This window comes from Rousettus aegyptiacus, unplaced genomic scaffold (genome assembly GCF_014176215.1).
Source record: "Rousettus aegyptiacus isolate mRouAeg1 unplaced genomic scaffold, mRouAeg1.p scaffold_m13_p_16, whole genome shotgun sequence".
In the NCBI taxonomy this organism is placed as follows: domain Eukaryota; kingdom Metazoa; phylum Chordata; class Mammalia; order Chiroptera; family Pteropodidae; genus Rousettus; species Rousettus aegyptiacus.
The window spans coordinates 2,459,371-2,487,091 of record NW_023416291.1 but is presented as its reverse complement, the minus strand read 5'-3'; the positions used below and the strand labels follow the sequence as shown (position 1 = coordinate 2,487,091).

The 27,721-nt window shown below is 43.4% G+C and overlaps 3 protein-coding genes across 5 annotated transcripts in view; 2 read left to right on the top strand and 1 right to left on the bottom strand.

Moving 5' to 3' along the window:
• The first annotated feature begins 1,250 nt into the window (after positions 1-1,250).
• CCNA2 (cyclin A2) lies at positions 1,251-7,461 on the top strand. Its single transcript, XM_016165641.2, has 8 exons — positions 1,251-1,666; positions 2,365-2,611; positions 3,882-3,994; positions 4,170-4,393; positions 5,055-5,262; positions 5,681-5,794; positions 6,194-6,327; positions 6,647-7,461. The coding sequence occupies exons 1-8, from the start codon at positions 1,466-1,468 to the stop codon at positions 6,693-6,695; spliced, it is 1,290 nt and encodes a 429-aa protein (XP_016021127.2). The 5' UTR covers positions 1,251-1,465; the 3' UTR covers positions 6,696-7,461.
• Positions 7,426-17,393, bottom strand: EXOSC9 (exosome component 9). Of its 2 annotated transcripts, XM_016165629.2 has the most exons (12): positions 17,248-17,393; positions 16,828-16,922; positions 15,952-16,071; positions 15,745-15,847; positions 14,966-15,103; positions 13,779-13,861; positions 12,321-12,453; positions 11,166-11,254; positions 10,375-10,521; positions 9,611-9,795; positions 7,899-7,977; positions 7,426-7,562 (listed from the first exon to the last, which is right to left on the bottom strand). In XM_016165629.2, the coding sequence occupies exons 1-12, from the start codon at positions 17,311-17,313 to the stop codon at positions 7,478-7,480; spliced, it is 1,323 nt and encodes a 440-aa protein (XP_016021115.1). In that variant the 5' UTR covers positions 17,314-17,393; the 3' UTR covers positions 7,426-7,477. The 2 variants fall into 2 exon arrangements, with proteins under 2 accessions (XP_016021115.1, XP_016021107.1); XM_016165621.2 differs by lacking the exon at positions 17,248-17,393 and having other exon boundaries at positions 16,828-17,157.
• Positions 17,394-17,495: 102 nt separating this feature from the next.
• SMIM43 (small integral membrane protein 43) overlaps positions 17,496-27,721 on the top strand; it is a 35,251-nt gene continuing 25,025 nt past the window's right edge. For both annotated transcript variants that reach the window (XR_004954829.1, XR_004954827.1), the window contains exons 1-2: positions 17,496-17,635; positions 19,094-19,204. The gene's annotated coding sequence lies outside the window, so the exon portion shown is untranslated. The remainder of the gene's footprint in view (positions 17,636-19,093; positions 19,205-27,721) is intronic.

Here is a 27,721-nt window from a genome sequence, read left to right as displayed (position 1 = left end):
CAATTTCACTCTACTTGGTAATGAGCACTGTTGACTGTTGCTTGCCTTGGCTCAGGGCTGTAAATTGTGGTCAGGGAAATGAGAGGGTTTGCACACATTGAGAGGATCTTAACTAGATGTGCTGTAATCAGTAGAGCTACACAAGTGTATGTGTGAACAGTTCAGAAACAGTGATGGCTTCTTAGAATTTCCTGCACTAGTATCCACTGATTTCTTTTTTATCATGTATGAAGGTCACCAATTTGATCATTTATGACTCTAAGGCTATGAAAGTTTTCTTCATTAATCTTAATTCAGAGGAATATTGTATTTAAAGGTTGCTTTAAAAAAGAAAATAAGCTATTTATGTTTTTAAAAGTACACATGAATTTGTCAGAAAACAATCATGCTTAATTATATACTGTTACATTTATTAGTTATGTACAAGCCTTGTAGATTAAATGTGAAAATTTGGTGAAGGCACATATTGCTAACAGAGCTTTGTTTTAATAAGGGAATGTATTTTACTGTATTCAAACAACTTTCACTTCTGAGTGGAACACAACTGTATCTAGGTCACAAGAATTTCACTGGGTGCTTTTCATTGGATGCTGCAGCTTGGGCAAAAATAGATAGACTGTCTAGTTGAATTCCTTGTAGTACATTACCATTTGTTAATATTTATCAACAGTAGCTTCAAGGTAGCACCTCAAATGAATTGCATCTTCATTAGCATAAGACCGATGGAACACTATAGAGGTAGATGACACTTTGAATGTCAGCACGTGAGTGTGTGTTAAATGATTTAGGCACATAATTTAATCCTAATTACAACCGTAGAATGTGTAGATACTAACGGTGAGCAGAAGAAAACAGAGACACTGAGTAACTTGTCCAAGGCTGGCCGACCAGATAGTGGCCGGGGGCGATCCTACCCCTGGGAGACGAGCGAGGTAGGCCAGGAGGTCCCAGGACCACCGGCAGGGGCGGCCCGCGGGTCTCTGCTGCAGTCCGGCTGAGCTCCGAGACGCTCCTTTTAAAGTCGCCGAGGGGCCGGCCCCGCCCCCGCCCTGCGCAGGCGCCGTTGCTCCCGCCGCGGCCGCGCCCCGCCCCGCCCCGCCCGGCGCAGGCGCCGTTGCTCCCGCCGCGCGCCGCCCCGCCCTGCCGCGCTCGGTCGCCGGCGCGGCCGCCTTCGCTCGCCTGCGCGTGTCGCCTCGAGTGACGTGCCGGCCCCGGCCGCTGCCATTGGCCCATTTCAATAGTCGCGGGATACTTGAACTGCATGAACAGCCGCCGCTCCGGCGGGCTGCTCGCTTGTCTGGGTGGCGTTCTCTTCCCTGCACGGCCCGCGGGACCCGCCTGCGCCCTTCGCAGCGCCTCGGTTCGCAGCGACCCCGAGCGGGCGGGCCGGGCCGGGCCGGGCGGCGGGACCCAGTGCACGCCACTTGGCGCCGCGGGCTGACCCCGCCGCGACCCCGGAGCAGGGATGTTGGGTCCGTCCGCGGCGGGCGAGGCGGGCCCGGCGCTGCTGGCATCGCGGCGGACGGCGCCGCAGGAGGACCAGGAGAACGTGGAGCCCGGCAAGGCGTCGCCCGCCCCGCAGCCGCGCACCCGCGCCGGGCTGGCCGTCCTGAAGGCCGCGGGCCCGCGCGCCCCGGCGCCGCCGCACAGGCCCAAGACGCGCCGGGTAGGGAGCGGGCCCCGGGGGGGCGCGGGCCGCGGCTCCGCGTGGGGGGCCAGCCTCTGCCGTGCCCTGGCCTCCGGTGCTCGGCGCGGCGTGCCCCTGGGCCGGCTGCTGCCGCTGCCCCGGCCAGCGCGGCGCGTCGTCGGGGGCATTTCTCTGCGGATAATAGAGTTAAACCGAGCCCGGCAGCATGACCGGTCTGTGCCCGCCTCCGCGCCTTTCTCTTGGCTTTTAAACCCCAGACACTGCTCTGGGACCTAGACCTCCTGTCGCCTCTACGATGACTCAGAGGTCACCTCTATCTACTGTAGGAAAGGATATAAAAAATACCTCGCTTTTGGTAAATTCCGCCATTTTACCGGATTTGCTCTGTTGCTCCACCCTGGGGGTGAAAGTGGCAAACCAACATGTTTTGCCATCTCTTTCCTAAACTTGTCATCTTTCAGCCACTCCACCCCTTGGGCCTTGATTACTTGTTCGTAATTCCACGTAGTGTGACTGTCTAGCCTTTGTGTCAATGTCTGTGATGAATTGGAGCATTCCTCTTCATCTGATCAAAGTTCCTTGCCTGGATTTTGCCCCAGAAAGCTTAACCTTCCTGATAGAGTAGTTGGGAGTAAAAGCACAGGCTGAGACCTGCCAGGGGAAGAAAACAAAACTTCATTAAACAGGCTCACAGCCAGTTATTTGTTTGTCTTTAGGCTGCACCTCTCAAGGATCTTCCTGTAAACGATGAGCATGTTGCTGTTCCCGCTTGGAAGGCCAGCAGTAAGCAGCCTGCGTTCACCATTCACGTGGATGAAGCAGAGGAAGAAGAGACTCAGAAAAGGCCGGGCGGAGCTGAGAAGTCGGAATGTGAAGATGACCTGGCGTTTAATTCAGCGATTACTTTGCCTGAACAAAGGAAACCGCTGGTGCCTCTGGATTATCCAATGGATGGTAGTTTTGGTAAGTTTTAACGAACATGTTTCAAACCAGTGTAACTATAATCATTAAACAGGACGAATGGTGATATTTTGTATTTGAGGACATTACGGTACAGGATCATTAGGTTTGCTGTCACAGGTTTTAGAAAGGGTGTCTTATCTCAGAGCTCATGACTAGGACGTGACCTGGGGAACTACAGAAGGGTCCGAATCCTAATCAGCTGCTGCTTCCAGGACACGGCCAGTCCCACCAGTTGAATTAGATCGCAAACGTTGATTTTAACCTCACCCTGGAAATGTTTGCTCTGTTGGGAGAACAGATTTCAGTTGTATCCATGAGTCACTTTGTACATACCACTTCGGAGAGTGTTATTCGAAGATGCTTCTTTACACACCGTGATTTCTAACATCTCTTCCAGCTTTAAAATTCTATTCTGTGAAGCCAGACTTAGTGACCCCTGACACCAGGAGGAACAGTGCCCTCCTGTGAGTCGGTAGCTGAGCTCTGGCTTTTCGCACCCAAGCGCCTGTGAAGTCGAGTGGCAGCTGCAGACAGCTGTGCCTCCATTGTGTGCAGCTTCTTTGCCATAAGGCTCTCGAGTCATAGGACAGCTCACTCACTGTCCCAATCTCTTTTTCGTTTTGGTTCTGTCGATGATAGGTGGTCTGGGAGGAGCAAGAAAGAAAGTCCTTCGGGATTAAAATTCATGTTTTTATTTTTAAAATTTGCAACACATTTTAACATTAAAGTGAACCTTGAAGTGAAAAGAATAATGGATCTTTGTTTTGAAAGATAATTTAAAATTACAAAAAAGTGAATCTCTTGTTGATTATAGTGTTAATTTGTTTAAACTGCCCATAATAAATCTAAAAACCCAATTTTCTCATTAATACATTTGTTAGCCCTGCTTCGAGTTACTGCCTAGATTGGATTTTGAATGCCAGACTTTAGGGTCTATAAACTCTTGGGGTAAATCCTATATACTATCCCCAAACTGGATTTTAACTCTGTCCTAAGAGGACCTCTGTCCCATTTGTCCCCATCTCCCATGGAAGACGAACGATACTTAACATGATACCTGATCTTACACTTAATTCCCTGTTAGTGGCCTATCAGTAATTTTTCCTTGGTAATTGAAGCAGAGTGGACAGAAGTACTAGAACCAGAGTGAAATACTCTATGTACTTCGTCAGGGGTGAAATAAGTGCTTCAGCGATGTGAGACTTCCTACGAGGACAGTCACTTTCGACTATTCAGTAGAAAATTAACTCGTGCTTTCGAATTCTCCCAGAGTCACCGCATATGATGGACATGTCGATTGTCCTGGAAGATGAAAAGCCAGTGAGTGTTAATGAAGTTCCTGACTACCACGAGGACATTCACACATACCTAAGGGAGATGGAGGTAAAGGCTCTGAATCCACTTTTGTGCCGCTATTTATTCAATGTCGTGGAATGAGAGGATATTTTTAAGTCTTTTAACTAGCAGCGAATTATTATATTTAGGTTTCTAGTACATAACAGCTTAATGGTAATCTAACCGCAACGTTTAACGCTATGCTAAGTAACTTTCTCAACAGATTAAATGTAAGCCTAAAGTGGGTTACATGAAGAAGCAGCCAGACATCACCAACAGTATGAGGGCCATCCTCGTGGACTGGTTAGTGGAAGTGGGAGAAGAGTATAAACTCCAGAACGAGACCCTGCATTTGGCTGTGAACTACATCGACAGGTTCCTCTCATCCATGTCCGTGCTGCGAGGGAAACTCCAGCTGGTGGGCACGGCCGCGATGCTGCTGGCCTCGTAAGTCAGCTCGGGTTCGAGTAACTGGCACCTTTCTGTGTTAGGAAAGAAACTGTGATTTTTAAGTGTGACATTTAATATTCCACAAGGCAGAGAGAGCCGATGGCTACTGCAGCAGTGACAGGTGTGGATGAAACTTTTCTAACGTAGGGTTTTATTTTCCCAGATGTGGATTCCAGGGTCTCTCGCTGAACGAGCGTGGAGACTGGCCACATTCACACACTAGGACTAGACGACAAAGCTTGGGAGTGTGGTTCCTGCCATTAAAAAGTGCTTTCTGGCCTATAAGCAAAATCTCACCTTCTCTCCATTAAGACATGAAAACTAAATTTTAAAACTAAAACATAAGTGTTTCTTTTTCTAAGGAAATTTCCTAAATTTGGTGAACTCTAGCATAATTTCCATCTTGGGAGGTCTCATTTATTTCCTTTGACTGCACTGGGAGAAATTTCTCACAAGCCCTTTATTAATCGGGGTCTTTTCATTAGCATTTGCCTAGTCTTTGCTGGAAGTGGTCAGGGATCAGTGGAAACAGGCAGTTGGTGGAGCAAGCAGGTTTTGGCTTCGTTCTGTGTATTCTGCTAAAGGGATTTCAGAATTGGGATGAATAAATTTGCTGCTCTTTTAGAGGGACTGATTCCTTAAAACTTTTTCATTGTAGAAAGTTTGAAGAAATATACCCCCCAGAAGTAGCAGAGTTTGTGTACATTACAGATGATACCTATACGAAGAAACAGGTTCTGAGGATGGAGCATCTCGTTCTGAAAGTCCTCGCTTTTGACTTAGCTGCACCAACAGTAAATCAGTTTCTTACTCAGTATTTTCTGCACCAGCAGCCTGCAAACTGCAAAGTGGAAAGTTTAGCAATGGTAAGTTCATTTTGTTGAATCAAGATTCTCAAGTCCCAAATAAGGGCAAGGCCTAGTTTCATTATACAGTTCTGGTCAAGGGCTTTCGTGTTTGGGGGCAGATCAAGTGCTGCAGTGTGGAAGCCAGCCTACCACGGCCGAAGCAAGATTGTGGGAAAGCACTAGGAGCGGGGACCTGAGGGTGAAGTCTTGGGAAACAGTAGCCAGAAGAGTTGTTTTACAAGTTTTTTAAAGGGGGAAAAATACAGGGAGAGAGTGGAACAAAACATTAGGGTTGTAGATGTATCTGGAAGAAGCAGCTATAGGAATTTTTTTCTGTGGTTGCTGTACAGCCAGGAAGAAATTAAGTCAGAGGGTAGGGCTTTGAGGTGTGACTTCTGGAGCTCTTGTGATCAAGTCTACTTACTTTTCATTCCAGTTTTTGGGAGAGTTAAGTTTGATAGACGCTGACCCATACCTTAAGTATTTGCCATCAGTCATTGCTGGAGCGGCCTTTCATCTAGCACTCTACACAGTCACGGGGCAAAGCTGGGTACGTATCACGGTGCTGTCACACACCCGCCTCGCAACTGACATGCTTGTTCCAGACAAAGTTAGAGTGTCCTGTACAGCTGAGGGCTGTCTAGATGGACTGACCTGGAAAACTGTGCAACTGTCTACACTGTGTAATGGCGTGTTAGGTGCAAAGCTGAGTTATGACTTGGACTGTGCCTTGGAAGGTATGCTTAAAGATTTCCGGTGTTAGGACCTGCTGGCAGGGAATGTGTACGTTGATCAAAGTCAGCACAGAAGAGATGGAATAATGGCTTGAGAAACCTGGAAGATCTGTTTGTTGGTGTTTAGTACTGAAATTTAACAAAACTCAAGCTGTGCTGTTAACTTGTAGTGTCCGCTACTAAAACAGCTCGGTTTTCTTCTCCCTCCTCTGTAGCCTGAATCCTTGGTACAAAAGACTGGCTACACCCTGGAAAGTCTGAAGCCCTGTCTCCTGGACTTGCACCAGACCTACCTCAGAGCACCACAGCACGCACAACAGTCAATCAGAGAAAAGTACAAAAATTCCAAGTAAGGATGAACACGAACAGATTTGAAGAAGCTTCTCTTTCCAGGCTGTCACATGGTTCAGAGACATTTGGACTTTCTCACAGAATTCACAAATTGGGCACAGCCTCCTTAGAAGCTGGTCTTTCAGCAGGCCATGTGTTAGTCTTGCATTTGAGGGGGGAGACGGGAGAGAAACAGGGCATACAGGTCTGTTTTGGGGCCCAGACAATGGTTTTATAATCATTAACTGAGTCAGACAGACAGATATAGCATTTTTGAGTTCCTAGTAGCTATGTCATTCTTTAAATGTTTACTAAAAATGGATTTTTTTTATTTACAGGTATCACGGTGTTTCTCTCCTCAACCCACCAGAGACACTAAATATGTGACAGTAACAGACTGCCTTTGTGTTCTAAGATTGAAATCAAAGTATATGGTGTACAGTTTTTATCGTAGGTTTTAATTTTACAATCATTTCTGAATACAAAAAGTTACAGGCAAGTACAAATTATGGTATCTATTACTTTTTAAATGGTTTTAATTTGTATATCTTTTGTACATGGAACTATCTTAGATATTTGGCTAATTTTAAGTGGTTTTGTTAAAGTATTAATGATGCCAACCATCAGGATAATAAGAATAAGAATTAATAAATTGATTTGGAAAACTTGGTTTGTAAGTCAAATTTAATTTGAGGTAAAAAATTTGACTTTAAGATTTCACTCAGAAAAATGAATGTGGTCTCCTATAGAATGGGGACTGGGAAAGTGTTTCTTAAAAGTTTTTATACTGCAAACTATATAGTTTCAGAAAAATAGACAAAAGTTTTGACACTTGTTTTTCTAAACTGGACTAGTTTGCTGATACGGGCAGAATCGAAGCATATCTGGAATAAGTATGCTTATTTATCAGTCATGATGATCCTAAGACTGAGTCTTTTGTATACACTAAGAAAATGCTTCTTCGTTCCTCAGCTTTTACACTTTGCTGAGGTGACAATTATTTAAAACCTGTTAAATTCTCCAGAAAGTCTATTTTAAAGGAAAATGTAAACTATATAAAGAAATAATTAGATTTTATGATGTACTTGTGGGGGGGGAAAAACAAGATTGCTAGCACTTAAATAAATAACTTTTTAATAGTTATATACACAAATACAACTCTGTGAGCTTTAATTAGCAGCTCTCTTCTTTTTTCGCTTTTTCACTGGCTTTTTACTTGATGCTTTTTCTGGTTTTGCACTGATGGTCTGTGTTCTGTGAATAAAGTAAATTAACAGTTTACTAACAGAATTAGTCCTAGAAGCTGATTCCACAGCGAGTCACCAACTCACACCACTGTGCCTGTCAAACTGCTGGATCACCAAAATAGGTGGCCTTGGTTTTTTCCAGCATGATACAACATTTGCCAACTGTGAGAGTAAAATGCAGTAACTCTGAAAGGTATCCAAACAGTTTTACAGAATTAGGTCCTAATGTTTATAGACCTCAGGTTGAAGAAACCATAGAGGACGGCTGAATTTCTAAGGAGAAAAGATGTCTTTCTGTTCACAGTAGGGTGAGATGAGAAATAAACCAGAAATAATGTATTACCTTATTTTCTTTGGATTCTTGTCTGGTTCTAAAATGATCATTTCTTCTTCTTCGCTGTCTGAAAGCACTATTGGGGCATCTTTAAGAAAATGTAAAGAAAGTCATTTAAGTACAGGCATATTTTGCTTTATTGCACTTGAATTTTTTTTCTTTTTCTTTTTTTTTTTTTTTAACAAATTGAAGGTGTGCAGTAACTCTGAGTTGATAAGTCTATTGGCAGGCACCATTTTTTTCCAACAGACTCAGATGATGGCTAAAATTTTTTTAGCATAAAGTATTTATTACTAAGGTTTACTCAGGGTTAGCATGTGTTACTGGCCATTTGTATTTAAGAATTCCTTTTGTAATTCTTGTGCCCATTTTCCTCCTCAGCCTTTGTTAATGACATACATAAAATGAAAATGAACCCTTTTCCCGGTGGTCCTTGGTACATCAGGTATTTCAAGTTCTTCAATTAGTCCCTCCTATTCCTATGTTCTAGAAAGGCTTTATTTGCTCCATCCTCCCAATTATCTGAGGACTCCTCACGACAGAAACGGAATATTCTAGCTATTAACATTATCTTAGAAAAACAGTTCACAAGTATATAGAGGCGTATGAATGGTGCTCACTGTAGCACTCTAACAGTAAAAAACTGGTATCTCAGTAAAGGAATGATTAAACCAATTAGTTACATTCAACACTGCAAATTGCTACACAGCATTTAAAAGGATGTGACTGTCCATGTAAAAACATGGAAAAAATTCTCAAGTTTCATTCAGTCTCCTGTGTGTAAGCAACTTACGCTGGTGTAAATATACAGTAAATTACATGGGACAAGAGCCGGGAGAGTAACACCAAACAGAAGTAACCACGGGGGAGGCTGGGTAAGGGCCGCAGACACTGGGGGATTTTTGCCTCCCAGAGCCCCAGCAGGGTCCGATGTTTACGAGGCGGGCAGGTCTGTGCACGACAGAAGTGCAACTGGTTTCTAAGCTGGGCCAAGCAAGAATGTGGTTTTCTCAGAAGTAAAAATATCCACAGGTAAAAACAATTTCACCAGTTTTATGCCTTCAGAATGCAAGGAATGTCGAAGATTACCCATATTCCAGGTACTTCTAGAATTTTTATGTTCTAATACTGCTCTATCATGGTAGCCACGTGCAGCTATTTTAATTTTATACTAACCAAAATTAACAAAATTTAGAATTCAATTCCTTAGACAAGCCACATTTCAAGGGCCTCAACAGCTACACGTCACTAGTGGCTACTATATTGGACACTAGATGTAGAACATTTCTAACACTGCAGAAAGTTCTATTTAGATAGCACTATTCTAATGTCTGTTATGTTACAGCCTTTGTGTTTCAGTGTAGAAACTGTACAAAGAAAAAATAGCATGCAGGAATAAAATCTTTAAGACACCTTAAAACTGGCCCAGATAGCTATACATAAAAGAAAGAACTAAACATTTTAAAATAAAAATGCCAAATTTACACACCAAATACCACTACTCCACAAAGCATATTCTTTTAGAAAATAACTGGAGTTAATATTGCAGTTAACCTCAACAGTTCAGCCGAAATTTAAATCAAAATATTTAGCCCGTCAAAAAGAAACTAATATAAAAAGATCCCTATTTTAGAGATATTTTAATCTATAAGGAATAGGCATATATACATATAACTCATATAACATCTCTCTATATATAACATATAATAATACAAGCCTACCTTGGCTTCCGGTGTTGGAGACTTCTAGTCCAGTGCCCATTTTTATACTATCGAGAATGATCGCTTCATCACTGCCACCTTCATCCTCATCTTCTGGCTCAGAGTCTTCGAGATCGCCCCAGGAGTTTTCTACACCTTCTCCAATTTGGGCAGTTCCAGGGGTCCACAATACAGGCTTAGAAACACTTAACAAGTTAAGGAAACTGAATAACAAAAATATTGCTACTTGATGCACTGCTGAAAAGGAAAAGAGAAGTTTTCTTCCTTTAAGATGGACTGCAGTGTTCCTGGGCTTCTCAGGGGGGAATATTTACCAACAGCTACACTACGGGTGGCTAAACAGTGAAGAAACATAAAAGTTATAACTTGGGTAAGACTTTACGGATATGATGGTGAGAAATAGCAAGAAAGCTATCATTTTAGTTGTAATAATGTTGGTGAATGGATGAGAAAGTAACATCAAGAATGTGATAGTGTAGAGTGCTTGACTGTGCCACTGAGATTAAAGAACAATATTCTAAAGGAAAATGAAATGCTATAAATTGGTTCTTAAAGAATTTTCTGGGTTTTGTAGGATAGCCGAAGAGAAGGTAGATATTATACTATCGACTTAATGATTCATCACTATCTTGTCTTGAATCTTAAATGTTTTCTCTAACAAAGCAGTGTTTCAGAAGACAAACTGCAGTCTGCACAGCCTTCACATAGCCCAAATAATGCAGTGTTTTGAATCCTGTTCCTGAAAAACACATCGGTAAAGATACACTTCTGAAGGAGGTTCGGCTTCAGCAATGATTTCTTCTGCTCTCTCCTCCACGTCGGAGGTGTCGACAGGGGCTTTTTCCATTTTAAATGCTGTGATCCTCTGATTTGCTATAGACTCTGCAAAGCCAAACTTTCCACCTTCTTTCCTGTGTGGGTTTTTTTTTTTGGTGGGGGGAGGAGGAGGTGGGATGGAGTGGACAACAGATGGAAGACACAAAAGGAAAAAAATATTTTATCCTTCTGATCGATGAGAAATACGAGAATACTTATTTGACTCACTTAGCCTCACCAATTTATTATGCCTATCAAGAGGAATAAGTTCCTGTAATTACCATTCGGTGAACAATGGGCCAGCACACAAAGGCTTAAAGTAGACTACTGTCTAATCCTGAAGCCACCCCAGCATGCGAGCATTAGGCTTCCAGGTGAGGGAAGACCCTGAAGTGCTGGTTCCGGATCTGCTCAACGTCACATGGAAAGAAGATGGGATCCCCTACTGGTGTTCTTCGGTTAATCTGAGCTCTTTGATTCTTTTTTCCCTACGAAATGTAATTTTTTTTTTTTTTAATTAAATGTGTGGCTTTTTAAAGTGGGTCTTTTTAGACTGTTCGAACTGGGTCACAATCCAACAGAGTTCAGTCAACTTTCAAAAAACATTAAGCAGTGTACTCAACTGGGATTAACAGGTGAGGATCTGAGTGAGAAAACCCTATGGTTAGTTACCCTGTCCGAGAAAGACCCTGCACAGAGACCTGTGAGAGGCCGTTTGGTCCTAAGATGTTAAACTTACCTAACTTTCTGGTCATTGTCCAAAGCCTTCTGGATCAGCTCTGTGATCTCCGCCACCTTCACACCAGCTATTTTACTGCATCTCAAAACCTATTCGTAAAAATGAATTGTTAAAGACAAAAAAAAAAAAAAAACTTTCTCTAATAAAACTAAAAACAGGAGACTAGTTTTACTAATTTTATAATTTAAGCCTGACTTTTTTCCAAACATGAAAATATAATGTAAACACAAGTTAAAGCAAGATGTGAGAGCTGTTTTAAAATATTTGAAGGATGTCACGTTAAGGAAACCGACCTGAAAACGCCTCTAACACTGGAACGGATTCCCTTGAAAAGGCCACAGACACCCACTACGTGATCGGGGCACGCCCTTCCCTCTGAGTGACCCACAGCCCAGGTCCGCACATGGCTGCCCAGCACCCCAGAAGTTCTCATAAAGCAAAGGTGCCCAGGCTCAGGGAGCTACCGGATCAGCGCCTCCGGAAACAGGGACCTGGCGGTAGTCACGATGCTGGTAACTTACTAAAATGCTGCACATTTACTACATCCTGTAAGTGCAATATGTCCACACCTATTAGTCCTTATGCCCTAACAAGGTGGCGACAGTAGCACTGCTCCCTGTTGCACAGAAAAAGAAATGGAGGCACGAAGAGGTGAAACTTGCCGACGCTCAGTTAGTACAGGGCGAGGCTGGACTCCACCTGAGGCAGCCTCCGCGCTCACCCCTGCATGATACGCTGTCCGGCACCACTTCCTACGAGCCCGTGTAAACCTAACGTGGAGCCAGATCTGAAAGCTGCTTACTCTACCCAAGTTCTAAAAGAGCAAAACTATTTGGTTATCTAATTTCTATTTTTTGACACTTTTTATTTTGTGTGTGTTGGGGGGGGGGGTAGGGATATGACTGTCTTCTCACTGGAAGGAAGAAAGTGTCCTTCCATCTAAAAGGTTTAGACTCTGGAGGGCCGTACGTGCGAGTAGCGAGGAAGGCAGACACCTTGTAGCCAGCCGCCAGGCAGCGGGGCACTAAGGACGAATACTCACACATCCTAGAATCGATCGCAAAATACTCTTGCTGAATTTTACTTTAAAGAAATAAGAGAAAGCGTCTACAAAGCAGAGCCGCGTTCTTGACGAACATTAACCGAAGCACTGACTTGGTCTTTGAGCAGCATGATGCCTCCGCTGGACTGGATGGTGCAGATCTCCCGGTGCTTGTTCATGGCGATCACCAGCAGGCCGTCCATCACACGCTCTTCTCGCTCATTGGGATCCACCAGTAAGTATGTTCTGAAAGGAATGTTGAATGGAATGGAACAGATCTGAGGCTGGACGCTTGTCAATTTTAAGAGAGTGGAAATTTTTTTTAAATGGCATTGATAAAAACACAGCAAAGGCCTAGGGCTGTGGATGAGAGTCACTTTAATGGGAAATGATACGAGCAAATTATTGTTTTTATGGACACAAAATGAATGCTAAATGGACATTGCTAGTTACTATTACAGTAAAATCACATTAGGTTCACAATGGTTTCATTTAAATAATTTAGCATCTAACCCTAATGCTATCGCTTTGATGAAAAAAACCTGTGGCTCATCAATAAAAACTTAGATAACATTAATTTGGTTCATCTTAAAGCCTAATGTCCTCTACTCTGAAGTTCTTTTCAGCTTCCACTAATGGCTCATTAAAAAGAAATACTGCACTTCTGCACTGTCTCATGTTAGCCTCTCGGCAGCTGTGGCTACCGGGTTCTTGAAATGGGGCTAGTCCAAAGTGGGATGGGCTGTGAGTGTGAAACACTGGATTTCAAAGATTTTGTAGAAATAAAAGAATGTAAAATATTTCATAATTTTTAAGATACTGATTATAGATGAAAGTTATCTTAGATATATTAAAATAAAATACATCAAAAGCAACTTTATCTTTTTAATGTGGCTCCTAGAGAACTTTAAGTTACATACACGGCTCGTGTTGCATTCCTACTAGACGGTGCTGGCCTATTTCCCTCTAATGAAATTCTGCACTTTAATGACTAAAAGTTGAAAGCTTTTCTCTATTTCTTAGTCATAAAATTGTTAAACTCTCTTATTTATACCTCGTTTCTAAAGAGATTGAAGGCTCAAGCTTTCACTTCAAGGAACCTAGGACTCCAGTTTGCTGCCATAGGAGGAATTAGCAGTGAGCTGCGAAGAAGCCACCGAGAAGCTGGAGGAAACTAGACTTTCCATTTGTGAACCACTCCACCTTGTGACCTGCTCCTAGAACATCTAACGTGCTCCCAGGTCCTGCTTCCCTTAATCTGCAGTAATCCTCACCCCGCTCTCCCACATTAGGGCCCAGCATATGAGTCTCTTAACATTTGTACAACTCTAAGGATGAGACACTACCATGTGGCAGCAAATCCATAAACCTCTGATATGCCACCAAAACAAAAACATTATAAAAGAATCTGTCACTTCTACTGAAAAAGCTCTGCCAACTAAAGCCTCCTTCCATGTTAAAATGTGAGCCATTTTAACATGGAAGGAGGCTTTGTTCATCTGTCCTTGGCACACTGGAGTAAAACAAGCGAGTTCCCAGCTGCATTTGTGACTTCGGCCCGTGAGACCTACCCTTGCTGGAAGAAAGCAAAACTGACACAGATGGGCATGTGGTGGATGCTCAGCGGCACGGGATCCCGCTCCTCTGGGGCATACTGTTTGAAAACAGAAGTTTCAGCAACTCGTCACTAAGTCATGAATACAGCAAACATCACCTTGCACAGCAAATGTTAGGATAAAAAATGAAATTCTTTTAATCCTCAGTGAGCATCTAAATAAATTCTACAATTACCTATCTGACTTTGCTACTCATGTTCCTTTATGCGTTTGTCAAAAAAGCTGTATTGACGTATGTTTTACATACCATAAGGTCCACCCATTTTAAGAATATGATTCACTTTTTAGGACAGTTAAATCACACACCACATCCAGTTTTTTAACATTGCCTCACTCATCCTCCCCCGCCCCAGGGAAACTCCCCTGGAGCCTGCTTGCAGTCAATTCCCACTCCCAGCCCCAAGCAACCGCTGATCTACTTTCTGTCTCTAGTGACCTGCCTTTCCTGGACATTCCATATAAGCAGAATCGAACAATTTTTAGTCCCTGGCATCCTTTCAGCTTAGCGTGTTTCATCCATCTTGTAGTTTGGCCCTTTCTACTGAGGAATTGCGTTCCACTGTATGGATTTTGTTTTTCCACTCACCAGCTGATGAACATTTGGACTGTTGCCGGTTTGGGGCTATTATGAATAATACTGCTATGAACATTCACGTAAAAGTATGAGTAAACATACACTCTCATTCGTCCTGAGTAGATTCCCAGGCATGCAATTTCTGGGCTGTACACGTTTACACTGGCTTTTCAAGACACCGCTCAGCTTTTCCAACGTGGCTGTACCATCTTACGTTCCACTAGCAGTAAGGCTACAGTATTTTTTAGTTGGTATCTTTTTTTGTCTACTAACTGCTCTTTTTTTTACTTCCTTATACCGGCCCCCTTCTCTAAAAGAATATGTCTCTATTTTTAATGAACTTTTGTCCCTGCCTCTAAGTCTTTAAAGAGTCTGCTCCATTCTAATGCCTAAAAGCAGCATCGTGAATGACTGTGGAAGAATTCGGGCCTCTGATGTTTCCTTTCATAACTTTGGGACTTAAACTACCACCACAGTGCACTTTCATTATTCCAGTAACAAGCTGCCTGCCCATCAAGGACAGTCCCTCATTCACAGGAAGAGCCTCGCTCGCGTCACGGGAGCTTACCAGTGTTACTTCATCTCCTTGGACCGACACATCAGGTCTTCGGAAGTGACACAAGGCTACAATCGCAGCAATGCTGGCGGCATCAATAATATTGCCATCATGATTTAGTAAATGTAGGTCCACACGTATCTGCCAAACCTGAATGTGAATTTAAAACAAAATTAAATCCTAACTGATTACAACCAGCGGCTATTTAAAAGGGAAAGTAACACTGTGTGCAAATTTTTCTCTTGCTGTTAAAATATGCAGTTGCTCCTATTATATCAATAAAACATTTAGAAAAATGTTAAGCCAGACCAACATATGAAATGCCAACAGTTCACCTGAGTCATTTGACAACAGAAAAATATATACTCTAAATACACAGAACCATTCCACATTCAATACTAAATGTCAGCCTACTACGGACTCACTGTGTGGCTCTGTAAGTCAATGAACCTAACCAAATGAAGGCTTTAAACTGTTCTTCAGTTTTTCTTCATATAAAAGAAAAAAAACACCTTCTTCTATCGACTCACTTAAATAACATAAGAACATAAATACTGTATGAAAAACTACAAGTTCTTTGAATAAGCAAATCCAAACTGCTATTTTCACCAATTTTTTTGTCCCTTCAGAGAAAAATGACACAAAGTTCTATGGGTGGCACTCAGGAATATTTGAAGTGAACCAGTATAAAACTAAACTAACTTAAGCTCTGAGAATTAACGTACAGCTATAGGGATTCATGAATCGACAATACTCATCCTAAGATTAAGAATTCTGGACATATTCCCCACCTTTTCACCAGCAACAACACAGAGAGATTCAGTGTCTATACACTTCGAATTTCTTAGACATCTTTCCAAGAGACGATTCAACTTCACCAAGAGATCTGACTGCCTATGAAAACAGGAATGGGCTAATGTCACCAGGCATTAAAACAATACTTTGCTGCCTTTAGATTCTCCTCTGGTTAAAGCAGCTTAAGAAGAAGATTTAAATACCTTCCAGGTTCAAAAGCTGGGGCGGCCATCTGAGAGAGTTCAAGGTTAAAAAAAAGAATACCTTCTGTTGCCCTATTGAGTTTTGGAGAAACAAGTTCACAGGAAACCTGTCCAAGAACTCTGCAAAGATAAAGGACAAATCTGTTAACGCAATATACTCCTTTCCAATTCAAAAAAAAAAAAAAAAAAAAAACCCTAAAATATACCAATCAAGTGTCAACCTTATTCTGAGTAATGGCATACTCAGTATGATATACCATAGAGATTGATACTATATATAAAGTATAGCATACTCAGGATGATATATCATTAGAGATTGATACTACATAAAAAGTATAGTAGTAGAATTTATACAGGAGTAAGATACATATTGGCATATCCTAAGAGATGACAAGAAAAACATCTCATATTACCATACTGACTATTCCACAAATCCTCAAAAAAAATTACTGACCTAAACTTCTCTTTTCTAAAATAACTTTTTACTGATAAAAGATGGCATGAAAATTTGAGATTTAAGAGTTTTCCTATGGCATGGTACACCAACATCATTCGACCAATGTTCTCACAAGTTCCAATGATTAAAAACCTGATTCTCATGTCACTCAGGAAAAAGAGGAAAGTAGGACCTACTTACCGACAGTAAGTGCAGGAAATAAGTTCAATGCAATCAAGAACTATGTAACACTCATATGACATGATGTATGCTTATAATTAAAAATTTAAAGTGTAACTATAAATCAAAAGAAAATATACTTATTTTTTAGAGCTAAACAAAATAATGTCCAGACCTCTTCGTTGTTTTGTAGACAACTGAGTCAATTAGGTTCTTTCAAACCTCCCCACTGAGGTTTTATCTAATTTGAATCCTGTTACCTTGTTTTCCCGAGTTCCACAATACAGCACCCGTAATCTGTTCCAAATGAGATCTTGATGTTCCTGTAATCATAGGTTTGTCTGCCATCCAGCCGCTGTAAGCACAACATCCATTCGTTTATTCCTTCAACTATTATTCGTGGAGCAGCTACTCTGAGCCAGACCCTGGGGGCAAATGGGATCCAGAGCATCCCCGGAGGAAAGTGGAAACGAGGTGCTCGGACGCTGACAGGAGGTGGGAGTGACTCGAGCCTTGCAAAGAACCCGCTGGAGCCAAATAAAGCCTGGGGGAGCTGGGAACGCACCGGCCGTCCCCACGGGGGCCTGCGAGCGCGAGGGCGGCGCGTCCCAGCCGGAAGGCAGCGGGCGGCCGGGCCACCCGAGCGCCCACGCTGCCCGAAGTCCCCCGGGGCCGTTTACCTTCTTCTCCTCGATGGCGCGGAGGAGGAAGCGGCGCTCGCAGTTGGAAAGCGGTGTCTCCTTCATGCCGTCGAGTCCCCGGGCTCCGGGGCGGCGCGATCGGCGGCCAGCAGGGAGGCCGAGCGTCCGCACGCGCGCCGGGCTCCGGGGGCGGCGCAGGCGAGTGACGTCATCAGGCCGCGGCCGCGGCGGCGGCGCGGCGGCGCGGCGGCGCGTGTGCGCATGCTCGAAGCCGGGGGCGTGTTTCTTTTACCTCAAAGTGCAGCGGAGAGGAGGCTCCCAACATAGGCGTCAGTGACAGAAATTAATGCGGGCGTAGCGCCCCCACGCCGCACCGTTCCCTCAGTGCCGGCAGGTGGCCGGGACGGGCGGCCCTGCTGTGTCCCAGGTGAGGAGGCTGAGAGTTGGCGACGAGGACGCGTTGGGGCGCAGTGAGGGGCGAAACGCTGGCCTGAGCGGGGGCGCAGCCTCCGAGAACCGAGAAGGCGACAGGAATTGAGACTACCCCACTTAGGAGCCAAGGATGTCACACCTGCCACTGGCGGGAACGGAGTTTGCCGTTCCTGTCCTAGCGTCGCTCTGGTGGTTTCGAACCGATACTTTTCTGGATGTGGGGGAGCTTGGCGCGTCCGTGCTGCCGGCCTCGCGCTTTTTTTTTTTTTCTTTTTTTTTCCTGGAGAGGCAGAATCAAGGAGTATTAAAAGCAGGAACTCCAACTACCTAGATTGAGTTTAAATTCTTTTTTTTAAATTTTATTTTACATGTTTCTTAGGCGAGGCAACCCTTAGTTGTTGACCTCACAGATTGTAAGGACCTTGTCAGTTTGCAATCACTTATTTATTTTTTCCACCTGCAGCACCTGGTCTTCCTAGATGGTCTGCCATCCAAGTACTAACCAGGCCCGACCCTGCTTAGCTTCTGAGCTCAGACGGGATTGGGCTTGTCAGGGTGGCGTGAGCATAGACTGGGTTCAGATTCTGACCGTGCACGTTGACTAATTCTGTGACCCTAGCCCAGTTAGCCTATGTGATTCACTTTACTCATCGGCTGCAAAGTCAGAGTGGCAAACGTATTGATTATGAGGGAAAAAAGCATGTAGAACGCACTGGTGGTATAAGCACTGGTATTGAAGTATTTGCATAGTATTATTTTGTTTCCATTTGCTTCAGAAGTGACAGGCACCGGAAGTCCTATCACAGCATCCTTTCTGTTTCTTTTGTCTCTTTTCATGCTCGTTTCTCTGCCAGTGATACAATTTAGTCTCACTTTGTAACACTTGCAAGTTATATACTCCATTATTTGTGAAGGCCTCCTCTGTTCCAAGAATAATTCAAGTGCTGGATAAACATTTGGACAGATCCTGCCCCTTAAGGAATTTATATTCCCTTTGAAGGAGACAAGCAATAAAAATTTAAATAAAACAAGTTTAGAAACTAAGCTACCTGAGAATGGGGATGCTATTTTAACAGGGGTGTTGGCAGGAAGAGGTCACTTGGTAGAGGTGATACTTCAGTTAAGTAAATCCTCTGATGAGAAGGAGCAACCACGATATCATGGAGGGGGGGGATGTTTCAAGTAGAAGCAGCAACATGAGCCAAGACTGAGATAGGATAAGCTCCACGTGGTCTGGACACAGGAATTGTGAAGCAGGAGGAAAGTGGACAGAAATTATGACCACGTGCTTAGTTGATTGATTTTCAAAATAAGCAAGGAGATTACAAGGTACAGGCTATTTAAGTTCTTTAACAACATAATTTCATAGTTATAGCAGTTTTGCAAATTCCTGGCTAAATTCATCATTTAAATCCTTGGATTCTTTCATGGACATTTTTCTCTTTCCCTTCAGAAATGAAATAGGCCTATATCGAAACAGCCTGTTCTTTCCTGGGAAACATCTTGGTTGTGGAAGAAGATTAGACTTTGGCATCAGATAAACTTCAGTTCAAATAGACTTTGGGTGAGTTAAATAATCCTGCTGAGCTTCAACTTCTGTATCTTTAAACTGGAAATAATAATTACTTTGGTCCAAAAGAAAGCACCTAACACAGTGGTCTAGACACAATAACTTCACACGTCAGTTTCCTTCCTGTTTTGCTTGACAAGGCTCCTCATGAAGCTGTCCAAAGTCACGGGGACAGCTTGCTGTTCTGATTACCTTGCCTTGGCTTTCCTTCCACTCTTGTGGAATTTCCACTGTTCTTGCCTACCTTCTCTATTATATTGTTGTAGTTTTAACGCTGCAGTGTTTGTCTTCTGTTGGAGTTAATCCAAAAGTGTATAACCCATATCCACTCACATCTGCGTACCATCATGAAATATATTTACTTCACAGCCTTGTTTTTAGCAAGACATTTTTCACACACCCAGGGGATCTTTGTTTCATGCTTTCAGGGGAAAAAAGTTTTTGACGTTTGAGAAGACGTTCAGAAGAGGTTGCACATTCTGCCCTTAAAAAGAATTCATTTCAGTAAGCATGTGAACCCAGATGATCTGTCTGAATATAACTCGGTTTTCAACATATTTGAGTGTATGTCTTCTCTCCTCTTTATTGGACATCTGTTGCTTCCTCTGACCTGTTTCATGGGGAAATGCCTCTTCCTGACCCCACGTGACTGTCCTGTTACGTTAATTGCAGGTAATTGCAGGCCAGGGTGTGAACAGGCCCTCTTAATCGTGGAACCCATCCCTCTCACATTGACTGTTCTCCCAGGCAGGGCCAGAGTTCCTCCGTCAGTCTTGACGTGTGGATCTGGGAGAGAGTAGGTCTTTCCTCTTCCAGGATTATGAATTCTAAGGATCATGCAAGTCTGGGACTGTCAGGGGCCATCTTACTACTACATGGAGAGAACCTATTTTAAAATGAGGTCACACAGAGGCCAGCAGAACTTAGAAATGAAAGAGAAGTAGAGTTCTCAGGTGGAAATAGGTTGTACTTGTTCTTGGACTTTGCAGTTGGTGATGCATTTAAGCTGCTCATTTGTGAAGTGTGTCCAAAAGAATCCTGACTGCACTTCTAGAATGTAGAGATTTATGTCTTATTAACCTTTATAGCAACCACTGAGGCTGGTCATGTACCTTGTGAATAAATGGATTAATGGCCTGTTATAGCACATCTTGTGGAAGACATTAATAAGTGGATGAATAAATGAACAAATGGAAGCTTACATTTTTATTTACCACATAATACATCTGCTGTATAATTTGTCTATATGGAAATTGGTTTTCCAGAAATTATCCTGGAAAGAAATAATACAAAGTGTTAAGGTGGTTATCTCTGGGTGGTGGGATTCTGGGAAAACTTTTTTCTTTTTGAATTTTTTTCTTTATCAATTTCCCAAATCATCTATAAGGCATATGAATAGCTGTTATAATCAGGAAAAGTGTAAAAAAAAAAAAGTCATGTTTTTCTTTTCTTGTTCTGATATAATTAACTATTTTTTAAAGACTCAAACTGGGAAGATTATCCAGGTGGACCCAATGCAATTATAAGGATGAGGGAGAGGGAGGGAGAAGGGGAGGGAAAGAAGGGAGGAAAGGGAAGAGAAAGTCAGAGACAGAGACTGAGAGAGAGAGAGAGAGGGAGGGAGGGAGGGAGTGAGGGAGGGAGGGAGGGAGGGAGAGAAAGAGAGGGAATGAGAAGGGGAGGACGGAAGCCGAGGGCAGAGAGGAGAGAAGGTGCCTTACAGCTTTGAAGGTGAGGAAGGGTTGTCAACCAAAGGGTGTAGACAGCCTCTAGAAGCTGGAGAAGGCAAGGAGATGCATTCTCCCCCAGGACCTCCAAATGCGTACATGTTTTAGACTTCTGACCTCCAGAACTGTAAGGCAATAAAGTTGTGTTGCTTTGAGCCATTAAATTTGTGGTAATTTGTTACAGCAGCAATAGGAAGCTAATAACAGATTGCCAGATAAAATTCAGCATGCCGAGTTAAACAAGAAATAATTTTGGATAAGCAACAAATTATTTTTTTAGTATAAGTATTTCCAATTTGTCCCAAATATTGCATGGGATGTACGTATACTAAAATTTTCCTAATCCGATCATTCCGACGTTATAGCCCATGTCTGAGACTGGTTTGGATGTTTGCGCTGTCTCTTCAAAGTCTGTTTTTTGTCTGTAGTATGTCTCACGATTTTTTGATGAAAACCAGACATCGTACACAGGGTAAAAGGAACTGGGGGCCTAGGCCCTTAGTGATGGTGGGGAGGCTGTGGGCGGGGAGCATTCTGTAGTCCTATGATGTGCTCCCAGTCATTCAGTGAGCCTGGGCGCCAGGGCCCCCGGGCCCCCAGGGGGGCGTGACCTTTACAAGTGGTTCTCAGCTTCCCACCCCCCCCTCCTCAGGTGAGACAGGAGGCCGAGGGGGAGGGGCACTGGAGGGGTGGAGCTGGGTCCTTCTCTTCCCCCAGGGCAGTTAGGCTCCGGTGAAACCCGTCTCTCTGGCTCTGGTGGAAGTTTCTCTGAGGGCGGTCTGGTCAAGAAGGACAGAGTGCTCTGGCCCTATATGAAAATGGACGTCTTCCCCCCTCCCTTTGCCAGAAGCCTGAGGAGATTCCACCTTCTCCCCACCCCACCCCCCACTCTTTTCCCTGAGAGCCTGGTAGGGCGTCTGAAGGTAAAGCTCACAGCATGGTGGGAGCCAACCTGTGCGCTGCTCCCCAGCTGGAGTTTTAACTCTCACACTTGTTTACACTGAGCCTCCAGCCACCAGTTCACTGCAGCTTGGGGTGCCCACCGCCACCTGGTCCCCGGGGGCTCTCTGTGGTGAGCTTCTGCTCTGGTAACCCACTTCCTGCCTCACCAGATCGCATGGCAGTGGTTTGTCCTATGACTGTACTTCTGTGACAGATCTAAGAAAAGTTTTAGATTTTAGTTCGTTCCATTTTTTGTCATGTTGTGTGGACAGGCGTGACCATGACCAAGCTGACTGCGCATTGGACCAGAAACTGGAAGTCGCAGGGAGCAAAGACCAAAAACAGATTCTTTTTAACGAACATGCATGTAACACTATGTGCCAGGCCCTAATTTAAGCACTTCTAAATACTAATCCTCCTGGTTACCCTCGAAGGTTGATAAAATGATTATTTTAGAGGTGGGAACACTCAAGGCTGAGAGAGACTGAGTAATTTGCCAAGGTCGTAGCAAATCGCGGGAGCAGGATTCACACCCACAGGGTCGGTCTCGAGGGACGGTATGCGTGACCACTGCACGGGTCTGCGGCTTGTAGTGGGCGTCTGCGCCTGGGCCAAGGGGATGGCCTCCACCTTGGCCCTGGACCAGGTCGTTCCCTTTCTGTGCGAGGGTCTTCGCTTCCTCTCTTGATTGCTTTGCAGTTGACATCTCTATAGAGAAGAAAGCTGCTTTCGTTAGGTTACCAAAACCCAGTTGGGAATACAAGTCATGAGGCAGGGTCATCGGTGCAGAGAGGCGTGGAGAGGTCGGACTGCAACCCCAGAGCTCGCCTATGAACGAGCAGTAGGAAAAGCTGTACGTGCGAGAGCCGCGTTCTCGACTGAGGGGCTCTGACAGAACGTGCCACGTGTTCGACCTCAGCCACTCTCCGTTAGCGACGTGGCCCCTGTGTCGCTGATCAGCTATTCCGGTTAACGATTTAAGAGGACAAGCTTCTACTTTACTTCTCGTTTACTTCTAAAGTTGCCTAGGAAGGGAGGCTTAGGTAGTTTCAGAAACAACAGCATCAGCAGAAGCAAACGCCAGATGATGCTGGCTCAGCAGTGAGGTAACAGTGGCCAGCAGGAGGTGGCATTATGTGGACACGTCTCTGTGACAGGCAACATGATACTTTTCTGAAGATAGTACTTCGTGATAGGCAGCCTCTAAGATGGTCCCTGGGATTTCCACATGCGCGTGTTTAGGGCCTGTGTAATCCCCCGTCTTTGAGTGCCCTGCCTCTAACCAGCGGATACCTCAATATCGAGGGCATGATACTTCCGAGTAGATTACCATAGAATATAACTTCTATCTCGTTTGAAGATTCTCGCCCTTAATGGCTTTAATGAAGGAAGTTTCTATGTTGGGGGACGCCATGTGGCAAGGAGCTAAAGGCGTCCCCCAGCCGACAGCCATGTAGATAGTGAGCCCCACGATCCACAGCCCACGTGGAGTTGAAGACAGCCAGCCAGCCATCACTCATGTGATGTCGGAAACAGACCCCTCCAGGTCAAGCGGTAGGATGAGACCCAGCCCTGGCCGATGTCGTAGCTCTAAGAGAGGCCTTCGGGCTGACCCCGCTCCGCTTTCCTGACCGGCAGGAACTGGATGGTTAATGTGCGTTTAGGCTTTCAGTGGGCAGCCAGTGCAGTTTCTAGCGCCAGCGCTTCTGGGGAAGCGTTAGTTCTGGGGTCCAGACCTCACTGGCCTGTTTGCATCTCATTGATCATGCAAAGAATATCTCCATTCGACATTTGTTGCAACCTCTGAATTTATCAAAATGCTGCTAAAACACTGTGTGAAGGAATTTGTGGTACGTAAAATGGTAGGTCAGTATCACTGATGTGTGCTTCCTTTAGTGACCAGAAATTTTTTAATGGTCTCTAAGTGGTTGCCTGAAAGGAAAGCATGGTTTGTCTCTCAAGAATCTTGCTATAGTTAAGTACTAATGGACTGGAACTGTAATCGCTACCTCCGGTAATATAAAATGCAGGGGAAAATGACTTCTAACATTCAAATGGAAAAGAGTTGACCAACTTTGCTTTTACTTGGGAAAAAAAAAAAACTGAGCCTGAAAGTAGAGTTTCTTAAAAGTCACTGACAAACAAAAACGTATTTAGCAATGGGCTTTTAAAATCTGATCTGACAATGTTATCTGAAAAGGCAGAATGCATGTTAAAATCTCAGTTATGAGTCTTACTGTAAAAAGAAATATTAGTGTCTGCTTATAAATAGAGACTCAAAGGCAAGATCGAAGTTAATAGAGATTACATAGTATGTCTGATGGTGGCATTTTTCTTTAATTTCTGTTTCTGATACTACTGATAAAAATTGGATTGTGTAGCAAGTAAAAATCTGTGAGAATCTAGTTATTTATATAAATGTTTCGTGTGCCAGGCTCTATTCTAAGCACTGGGACAATGCAGTGAACAGAGCAGTCAGAATCTCTTCGAGTTGTTATAATGTAGCTGACGCTCATCAGCACTTACTATGTATAGACGCTTTTCAAAGATGTTTACATGCATCAGCTGATTTAATCTTCACAACCCCTTTACAAGGTAGATACTGTTACTATCATCCCCACTGTATAGGTGAACAACTTGAGGCAGAGATCAAGTGACTTTCTCAAGGTCACAAAGCCATTTAAGTGACAGGATTTAAATCGATGCTGCCTGGCTCCAAGTTTATGTGCTTAAGCCACATACTCTCCTGCCTCTCAATTATAACAGTTTCTATCTTATAGGTAGAGCTGTGTTAAAACAGGCGGTTATTAGTCCTCAGCATAGTCAAGAAATAAAGTAAGTGCTCAATAAATATTTGTTGAATGACTAACTATGCAAGCTCTTAATAAATTATACCATGATAAATAGAATACTTGCATACTCTATTATGGCTGAATAATTCAATTATTTTTCAACTTTTTAGGTTCCCTTGTGTATATTATATCGGCTTTGTACATCCATTAGTCTAATAGCCTATTAACACTCTATTTTAATAGCATGTTGGATTACCTGGCAGAACTTGTTGGTACTAAGCCCGTGCTGGCTCCTGATGGCCACCTCTTGCATTTCTAAACGCTCACAGACCATCTGTTTGAGAGTCTGTTTTAGAATGTTGGTTGCAATCAGTGTCAAGCTCATCATTTGCATCTTTGCATTTTTGGAACTTTGGGAACTTCTAGTTCTCTTCAGAATGAAAATCTGTTTACATTACTGGTATATTTCATTAGCGATGGAGACCAATAGAAATTGTTCACATAGTTTAGTTTTTTACTAAAGTAATGGGATGATTGCATTGTACTCAAAGAGCATCTGAATCATGCAACTAGCAACTCCTATTTCAAAGCCATAAGTGTATCAAATTGTAGGGCCCATCCAGCATAAAATAAGATTACTCATCTGTGCAGGAAATTTTCCAACAGAAAAATTTAGGTAGGATATGAGTCACATAATCTGACATTCTTCTGCTATCTAAATAAATCCTATTTCTTTTAACTAAACCATATGTTTTAAAGGAGTGAAAAAAAAAATGAAACCCTTATCCAATCAGATCTTTTATACATTTGAATTTTTCAGTTATAGTTGGAGTTTGAAAATAGATCAGTCATTTTCTTTTTAGCAAACCTTTCCAACTGCATTTTTCCTTAATAAATAATTTCTGACCATTTAAATATAGCGAGGAAATTAAGCTGTGCATAATTTTGTTTTCTGTCTAGATGGTATTGTCTAAAGAGAGAGCTAGTAGTAAAAGTTCTGAAATAGTAAAATGAATAGCCCATGATCTTCTTAAATTTTCAAAGGTCAATTGAGTTGTTAGAAGATGAGAATTCAGTTTCGTAACTTAATTCAGTCAAGTTAGCATTGTGTCTTTGTAAGTTCCATTTAAAAGGATAAGTTGCTTCTGAAGTGCACATGACTTTAAGTTGTACCCACCCCCTGTTCTCTCTCCTCTTTTATGTTTGGCCTGACGAAGGTTTCGGATGAGTTGCAATGCAGACTGCAAGGGATGAGGTGGGAAGAGAAGGAAAAGAGACCCGCCTTGGTGGATGTTGGGGGAACACCGCCGTGTTAGCTGAGGGTTTAAAGTCTGGCTATGCTGGACGCATGCGACGGTCTCTGTGTGTTTGCGGAATTTGGATAAACCTCCTTGTTATGAAAACCAATGAAAATTGAGTTGCTTATCTGATTTTTCTGTATCATTTGATACCATTTATCTCCTTCAGGTACTTTTCCCCCATGACTTTCATAAACTTCTTGAAATACTTTTTTCTCTTGACTTTGGCGGCGTCTGGTTCTCCTGATTTCTCTACCTGTTTAGCCATTCCTTTTCGGTCCCTTTTAGGGATTCTTCTTTCTCAGTTCTTCTCTTGAGCATCAGTGTTTCATGGGATTCTGTCCCATAAAAACTCTCCTTTCGTACGCTCTCCCTGGCATTCTATTCCACGGTTTTCGTTACCGGCTATGTGCTGATTACTCCCAAATACATTGTGCCGGCCGCGCCTCTTCTGGACTCAGGATGTTTCCAGATGTTCTGTGGACATTTCAGACTCATTGTGTGCACAGCTGAACTCAGCATCTTTCTCCCCAAACACGTTCTTCCTTAACGCTCCCTCTCATGAAGAACAGCACACCAGTACCCAGTAAACCAGGGTGTCGTTCTTGACTTCGTTATGACCACCCCCCTTTCTCATGAATCGCCAAGTCCACTTGAGGTCACCTGCTACACACCTCACCCATTTGTTTCTCCAGGCCCATCATCATGACCGTAATTTAGGTCACCATCATCCTTTGCCTAAATTATTGTATCGGCCAACTTAGCCTTAGAATCTCCAGTCTTGTCTTTTTTTTTTTTTCAGTTCATTTTCCACATTACATATGATGCTTTTAAAACACAAATCTAAGCATACTGTTTTACGTACAACCCTTCCATGACTTCCTGTTGTTTTTAAGATAAATTTCAAATTCTACTCCATTGTTTTCAGTGCCTCTTATGATCTAGTCCCTGTTTATTTCCCTAGTTCCATCTGTAAATATTTTCTCTCTACCTAATCTTCAGGTTCATTGTATAATTTTCAATTACTCAAAGGCATCAGGTTCTCCCTCCCCTCCAGGCCTTGCTTTGGGGTTCTGTCCAAGCCTGACATACATCTCCGGTCCGGCCCACTCCTAGCCGCCCCTCACCTTTTGGCTCAGAGAAGGCAGGAGGTCTTTCCTGAAACCTCGGGCTGGGCCGAGTCTCCCCGGTGCTCCCAGAGCATCTGCGGCCTGCGTCTAAGGGGGTCTGCCTGCCCAGCTGTGTGTCTCGCTGAGCGCCATGAGGAGAACCCGTCCACTTTACTGTCCACAGCACCTGAGCCTGGAACATGGCGGGCAGTTAGTAAATGTTGACTAAATGAGAGAAGAGCAAGAACAGGGTGAAGGCGAGAGCGTGCTTGCCTGTGGCCACAGTCAGAATTCATCTTCCCAGTCACGACGCGTCCCTGTGTTTTAGGCACTGTTCAAAGCAACTTTCATACATTTAATTTTTACCCCAAACCCTGAATAGATGAGGATTTCGATGCTGAAAGAAATAAGTGAACTTGCCACAGGTTAATATGCTGCTTTCTCCTCTTTAGTTAGGGGAGCCGTGAGTGTTCACCCTGTCTAATAAGATGGATTATTAATAACATTTTCATAAAAGTACCCCTAACATGATTTTGACAGACCTCAAGTTTGAGTCTTCAGGTTCTCTGAAATAATCAAATATATTAAATCTTTAAATTGGAAAATGTCCTTTTATTTTAAATAACCATAAATCCTTGTTACG

Coding starts and splice junctions, on each gene's coding strand:
- CCNA2 (XM_016165641.2), top strand. CDS start 1,466: ATGTTGGGTCCGTCCGCGGCGGGCGAGGCGGGCCCGGCGCTGCTGGCA. Junction 3,995..4,169: donor CATACCTAAGGGAGATGGAG/GTAAAGGCTCTG, acceptor CTTTCTCAACAG/ATTAAATGTAAGCCTAAAGT. Junction 6,328..6,646: donor GAAAAGTACAAAAATTCCAA/GTAAGGATGAAC, acceptor TTTTATTTACAG/GTATCACGGTGTTTCTCTCC.
- EXOSC9 (XM_016165621.2), bottom strand. CDS start 17,018: ATGCTCTGGATCCCATTTGCCCCCAGGGTCTGGCTCAGAGTAGCTGCT. Junction 15,104..15,744: donor GTGTTGTTGCTGGTGAAAAG/GTGGGGAATATG, acceptor ATTCACATTCAG/GTTTGGCAGATACGTGTGGA. Junction 10,522..11,165: donor GACAATGACCAGAAAGTTAG/GTAAGTTTAACA, acceptor AAACCCACACAG/GAAAGAAGGTGGAAAGTTTG.